General features: G+C 42.0%; 1 protein-coding gene across 1 annotated transcript in view; it reads right to left on the bottom strand.

The window, feature by feature from the left end:
* LOC125485435 (bone morphogenetic protein 7-like) overlaps positions 1 to 7,329 on the bottom strand; it is a 21,138-nt gene that overhangs the window by 4,747 nt on the left and 9,062 nt on the right. Inside the window, exon 2 of the mRNA XM_048608189.1 lies at positions 3,495 to 3,643. Within this exon, the coding sequence (XP_048464146.1) occupies positions 3,495 to 3,643 (149 nt within the window). The remainder of the gene's footprint in view (positions 1 to 3,494; positions 3,644 to 7,329) is intronic.

Genomic DNA, 7,329 nt, shown 5'->3' with positions numbered 1-7,329 from the left:
TCCCTGGACTGACCTATCTCCTCCCTACCTCCCCACCTACACTCACCTTTGACCGGTCTGTCTGCTCTCCACCTATCTTCTCCTCTGTCCATCTTTTATCCGCCTATCCCTCTCTCCCTATTTATTTCAGAACACCCTTCCCCTCTCCCATTTCTGAAGAAGGGTCTAGGCCCGAAACATCAGCCTTCCTGCTCCTCTGATGCTGCTTGGCCTGCTGTGTTCATCCAGCTCTACACCTAGTACTGTTCAATGAAGAGTGCAGGACCCAGCGAGTAATTGGGATCTGGAAAGCTTTGCCTTATGGTGTGGTGTCAGCAGCTTCAATTGAAACATTCTTTCCAAAAGGAAGTTAAGACCAATATATTGAAAAGAAGAAAGCACACAGCTACAGGGGGAAAGCCAGGAACGAGAAAAAAAATGCGACTGGGGCAAATAAATTGCTCATTCAAAAAGCCAACGTGTATACCATGGGATGACTGGGAGGCAGTCTGGTAAGTTTGCTGATGACACCAAAATCGGTGGTGTAGTGGACAGTGAAGAAGGTTACCTCAGAGTACAACGGGACCTTGATGAGATGGGCTGATGGACCGAGGAGTGGCAGATGAAGTTTAATTTAGATTTTTGGAAAGGCAAATCAAGGCAGGAGGTATACTCTTAATGGTAAGGTCCTGGGGAGTGTTGCTGAACAAAGAGACCTTGGAGTGTAGGTTCACAGCTCCTTGAAAGTGGAGTCGCAGGTAGACAGGAGAGTGAAGAAGGTGTACGGTATACTTGCCATTATTGGTCAGTGCATTGAATATAGAAGTTGAGAGGTCATGTTGCGCTGTACAGGATATTAGTTAGGCCAGTTTTGGAATACTGCGTTCAATTCTGGTCTCCCTGCTATAGGAAGGATGTTGTGAAACTTGAAAGGATTCAGAAAAGATTTACATAGACGTTATCAAGGTTGGAGGATTTGAGCTATAGGGAGAGGCGGAATAGTCTGGGGCTATATTCCCTGGCACATTGGAGGCTTGGGGTGACCTTATAGAGCTTTATAAAATCATGAGGGGTATGGATAGGGTAAATAGACAAAGTCTTTTCCCCAGGATGGGGGGGTCCAAAAATAGAGGGCGTAGGTTTAAGATGAGAGGGGAAAGATTTAAAAGGGACCTGAGGGGCAACTTCACGCAGATGATGGTGTGTGTATAGCATGAGCTGCCAGAGGAAGTGGTGGAGGCTGGTACAATTACAACATTTAAACAGCATCTGGATGGGTATCTGAATGGGAATATAGGCCAAATGCTGGCAAATGGGACCAGATTAATTTAGGATATCTGGTTGGCATGGACGAATTGGATCGAAGGGTCTGTTTCCATGCTGAAGAGCTTTATGGCTCTATGACTGGCCTTCTTCTGTACTGTAACTATTCTGTGATTTTAAGCAGCACAAGCATACCAAGAAAAGGAGGTGCTAACTTGGTGAAGCTACAACAATGGACTACTCATATGTTAAACAGTGGAAGCAGCATGTGATAGACAAGGAAAACGATTCTACAGCCAACAGATTAAGCTTTGCAGTCCTTACACATTCAGTTATGAATGGTGGTGGTAATTCAACAACTAACCACAGGAGGAGGTTTCACCTTTCATATGGGGAGCCCAGCCGCTCAATAGAGAAGGCAAGGCTGAAAAATTTGCAACCATCCTCAACCCAAATGCCAAGTGGATATTCCATCTCAGCATCCTCTTGAGATTCCTAGCATTACAGAGGCCAGTCTTCAGCTAATTCAATTCATTTCAAAAAAACATAGCTGAACACACTGGATGTTGCATTAGCTACATCTTCAGCCAAGCTATTTCATTACAGTTACAAAGATGTGGAGAACTGCACTGGTATTCCTAGCCCACAAAAAAAAACAGAGCAATCCCATCTGGCCAATTACTATCTCATTGCCGTCCTTGCAATTACCAATCACCAGCAAAGTGGTGGCATTGACAACAAAATCTTTATCAAGTAGCACTTACTCAGCAATGACCTGCTCACACCAATCTTCAGTTTGGGCTGCTCCAAGGCCATTCATCTCCAGACTTCATTACTGTTTTGCTTCAAACATAGGCAAAAAAGCTAAATTCCAGAGGTGATGAGAGAGTGATTGCAATGGAAAAATTGAAGTTGGTATGAAATAAAGGAAAACCTTTCATTTGGTTGGAGTCATATTTACCAAAAAGGAAAATTATAGTGGCTGTTGGAGGCCAATTAATTCAGCTCCAGGATATCTTTGCATGAGTTCTTCAGGTTTGTGTTCTACACCCAAACATTTTCAGCTGCTTCATCAATGACATTGTCTCTTTCATAAGTCACAATTGGGAGATGTTTGCTGATGATTGCACAGTGTTCAGCACCATTCGCAATTCCTCAGGAACTGAGCAGTCTGCATTTGAACGACTCAGGATCTGGTCTGTATCCAGGTTTGAGCTGACAAGTGTCAAGTAACATTCGTGTCAGATAAGTTCCGGCCAATGACTATCTCCAATAAATCTAACAATCTAACCATCGCCACTTAACATTCAATGGCATAACCGTCACTGAATTCCCCTATATCAACATCCTTGAGGTTACTGTTGACCAGAAACTGAATTGAGCCAGCCTCAAATATTGTGGCTCGATGAGCAGATCAGAAGCTAAGAATTCTATGGCAAGTAACTCTCCTCCTGACTCCTCAGAATCTGCCTACCATTTATGAGGCAAAAGTCAGGACTGTGAGTAACACTGTCCACTTGCCTGGATGAGTACAGCTCCATCAGCATTGAAGAAGCTTGAGACCATTCAGAGCAAAACAGCCCACTTGATTAGTGCCCCTTCTATCTCCTTAAATACACACTTCCTTTCTGATGCAGAGTTACAGCAGTGTGTTCTATATCGAAGATGGACCTGCAGCAACTCATCAGGGCTCCTTCAAACCCACTTTCCAAACCTTTGGCCTCTACCACCTGGAATAATAAGAGCAGCAGATTCATTGCAAGTTCCTATCCAAACAACACATCATCCTGACTTGGAAATATCACTATTCCTTCACTGACACTGAGTCAAGATCCTTTATATTACCACTTTGGGTGCACCTACACCACATGGACTACAGTGGTTCAAGAAGGAAGCTCATCATGACCTTTCCAGGTTTAGATGTATGCATGTGTTGCGATATAAAGTGTAAGTTTAAAGTTTAATTAGTCTCCCCAGGGGAAGCTGAAAGCATTGGACCAGACCCACAAAATCAAAGAAAAAGTAAAATAATCTGATGGTTTAAACCCATCCACTTTTTGGTGAGCAGGTTAAGTTAAAGTTACTCACTGGTTCAGATGCAAGTATGGGTACTAGTGAAGGTACAGGTTTAGACACATGTAAATAAGTACAGATGGAAGCAAAACTTCGGATACAATTAGAGACTGCTGGTTAACACACTTTTCTACAATGCAAAGGTAGGATAGCCGACAGTGCCGGAGTCTGAATCTTACCTGTGGTTGTCTGCACAAAGAGCTGAAGGCCCAGGTTAATGTTTGGATTCACGACCCAATGATTACTTGTGGCTGTAATATCGAATACCAACCACCCTTCCTCTGCAGCCCAGATGGTCCTAGAGTCCAGGGGAAACAAGTCGGACTCACTGAAAGAAAATAAAGGGATATTATGCAAAGTCTTGGTAAACTGAATGAAAACAAGTTACCTCATCTAGTTCTTAATTTATTTTAGGATAGTTCCAGACACACATTTCAATTAGTACACATTTGTTCAATGGCAACTGGAAAAAATGCTGCGGTTGCTGGAATTTACCAAGCAGTGAGGAAGATGGTTGTGGTTGTTAGACGTCAGTCATTTTAGCCACAGGAAATCAATGCTGGAGTTCCTCAAGGTATGTCTTAGGTCTCTGAAATTTTCAGGTGCTTTGTCAATGACCTACCTTCAATGTAAAGTCAGAGTGAGGATGATCGCAAATATTTGCACAATTTATAATTTGCAGCTGCTCGGATACTGAAAGCAGTCTATGCCCATATGCAACAAAACTTGGACAACACCCAAGCTTGTGCTGGTAAGTGATAAGTGGCAAGTACCAGACATGTCTCAGGCAATGACCATCTCCAGCAAAAAAGAGAATCCAACTGTGCTTTCTTTATCTAAAAAAAACACAATACTGCGAATGCTGGAAATGTTAAATGCAAACAGAAGCTGCTAGAAATACTTGGCAGGTCAGGCAGCCTGTATGCATAAAGAACAGAATTAGTACAGAGGGATCTGAGTGTTCTAGTATATTAATCACAAAATGTTAGCATTCAGATATGGCAAGTAATTAGGAAAGCAAATGGCATATTGGCTTGTATTGCAAGGGAGATTATGTTATTGTAGGGAGGTCTTGCTACAGTTGTAGATGACATTGGTGAGATCACATACAGACTGCTGCATACAGTTTTACTGTTTTTACGGAGGAACATACTTGCATTGGAAGCACTTCAAAGAAAGTTCACTTGGCTGATTCCTGGGGTGAAGGGTTGCCTTCATGAGGAAATGTTGAGCAAGTTGGTCTGATACTGACTGGAATTTAGAAGAATGAGGAGTGATTTTATTGAAATATAAGATTCTGAGTGAACCTAGAATTAGGAGCATAGTTTCAGAATAATATGTTTCCCATTTAAGACAGAGATGACAGGAATTTCCCCTCTCAGAGGGTCAGTCGTCTTTGGAATTCTCTCCTGCAGAGAACAGTTAGAGGTGGGTTACTGAATATATCCAAAGCTGGGTGTGCCAGATTTTTGACTACAACAGAGTCAAAGGTTATAATTAACAGGAGAGTTGATCTGATCATAATACTATTGAATGGTGGACTAGGCTAATTGGCTACAAATGTATATCAGAGTTTGGAAATTATGTAGCGATTAATTCACCTCCTGCCTGCCCACAGGTAGAAGGCAGGAGTCAGGAGTCAGGAGTGCAATGGAGTACTCTCCTCGTGCCTAGATAAGTGCAGCTCCAACAACACTCCAGAAGCTTGACACCATCTAGGATAAAGCAACATGCTTGACTAGCACAGCATGCACCACCCTAAACATTCATTCCCTCTTCTAGAACACACAGTGGCTGCAGAATATAACATTGTGATATCTTCTCATATCCATGTGCAGCCAAGTGGAACCTGTGTTGCTAACAGGCTTATGGTAAAACAAGGGCCATAGTGTGAGGATATGGTCTACCTAACATCCAGCTCCTAAAGGCAGTCTGACCCTCTAAGGGCAAGCTCCGCTAAATCAAAGGAGGATACCACTGAAAGTCCAGCCTCTCTATTTCCTCTTTAAGACTATCATTGTCCTCTTCAGGGTTCACAATGTATCCAAATTTTGTATTATCCCAAATGTTGAAATTATGCCCTACATAGCTGAGTAATTTATATATGAACGTACACATTAGGATCAAGGGTAGTCTATTTGGTCCCTTTAGCCTGGTCCACCATTTGATAAGATCATGACAGATCAAATTCTGGCCTCAACACCATTTTCTTGTCTACCCCCAATATATTTTGACTCCTACGTCAATCAGAAATTCTAATGCAGGCTTAAAACTATCCAATTACTCTTCCTCCAGTGTTCTCTGTGGAGGAGAATTCCACAAATCAATGACTCTCTCTGAGAAGAGAACCTTCTAATTCCAATCTTAAATGAAAGAACCCCCTCTTATTTTTAAACTGTGTCACTTAATTCAAGTCTTTCCCAGAGGGGGAAGCATTCTCTTGCCATCCACCCTGTTAATTCCTCTCTGGACATATGTTTGAACAAGACCACCTCTCATTCTTCTAAACTATCTCAGATACACACCCAACATGCCCAACCTTTCTCAATAAGATACCCTCCTCGATCCAACCAATATACCAGGAATGAGTCAAAATAAACCTTTTTTGACTTGCTTCTCATAATATTATGCTCTTTCTCAAGTAAGAAATGAGTCCAGAACTCTACACAGTACTTTAAATTTGATCTCACCAACGCACCATAGAACTGTAGCAAAACTTAACTACTTTTTAATTCCATTCTCTTTGTAATAAGCAACAACAGCCCATTTGCCTTCCTCATCACTTGTTCTACATATATACTAAATTCCTGTGATTCACATACCCGGAGATCCAGATCCTTCTGTAGCAAGGTGTAGAGCTGGATGAACACAGCAGGCCAAGCAGCATCATAGGAGCAGGAAGGCTGACGTTTCGGGCCTAACCCTAACCCTGACCCTAACCCTATCGCAGACCCTTCTGTAGCACATAGTTTTTGCAATTTTTTTTTATTCATTGATATGATATGGGTGTCACTGGCTAGGCCAACATTTATTGCCCATCCCAGATTGCAGTTAAGAGTCAATCACATTGCTGTGGATCTGGAGTCACATGTATTCTGGATGACATAAGGATGGCAGTTTCCTTCCTTTAAAGGATATTAATGAACCAGATGGGTTTTTCCTATGTTCTGGTCACAAAGACAGGACTATTACAACCTGGCCAATCACTGCTCAATAATCCACAATAATCCCTTCATTGATGCACATTTTAGATTCTTCTAGGACCATTTGACTCCTGACCTCACTACAGCCTTGGTCCAAACATAGACAAAAGAGCTGAATTCCTGAGTTGGAGTGATTGCCTTTGATATTAAGGCAACAATTATGTGGAATCGAGGAACTCCAGTAAAATTTACGCTAATTGGAAATTAGGGGAAACTCTCTACTTGTTGGAGCCATGTCTAGCACAATGGAAGGTGCTTATGATCATTGGAGGTCAGTTGCTTCAGCCCAAGGAGCTAATTATAGGAGTTCCTCAGGGTGGTGTGCTAGGCCTAAACATCTTCAGCTACTTCATCAATGACCTTGCCTTCATTATAAGGTCAAAGTAGGAATGTTTACTGATCATTGCAAAATATTTGTTCATGTTTGGAATTCTTCAGAGAACAAAACAGCCCTTGCCCTCTTGCAGGAAGTCTTGAATAAAGTCTAGGCCTGGTTTGATAAACACACCACACAAGTGCTGGACAATCTGTAACAAGAGTCTAACTACCCATCATGTGGTATTTAGCCAGTGTGTGAAATACGTCCATTCGATAACATACAGCCAGTTGGTATTATGCAGCCAGTTTTGTGATACATACCGAGTATTTGATATATTCTCTGTATGTATTATATATACACTCATTGTGCCCAATTGTCATCTTAAATGAATAATAATCAGAAACTGAATTACTTCAATCTCAGATAACAAGGCGTAGAGCTGGATGAACACAGCAGGCCAAGCAGCATCAGAGGAGCAGGAAGGCTGATGTT

The sequence above is a fragment of the Rhincodon typus genome, chromosome 19 (assembly GCF_021869965.1).
Source record: "Rhincodon typus isolate 14 chromosome 19, sRhiTyp1.1, whole genome shotgun sequence".
Classification (NCBI taxonomy): domain Eukaryota; kingdom Metazoa; phylum Chordata; class Chondrichthyes; order Orectolobiformes; family Rhincodontidae; genus Rhincodon; species Rhincodon typus.
This window is presented reverse-complemented; position numbering and strand designations above follow the sequence as displayed.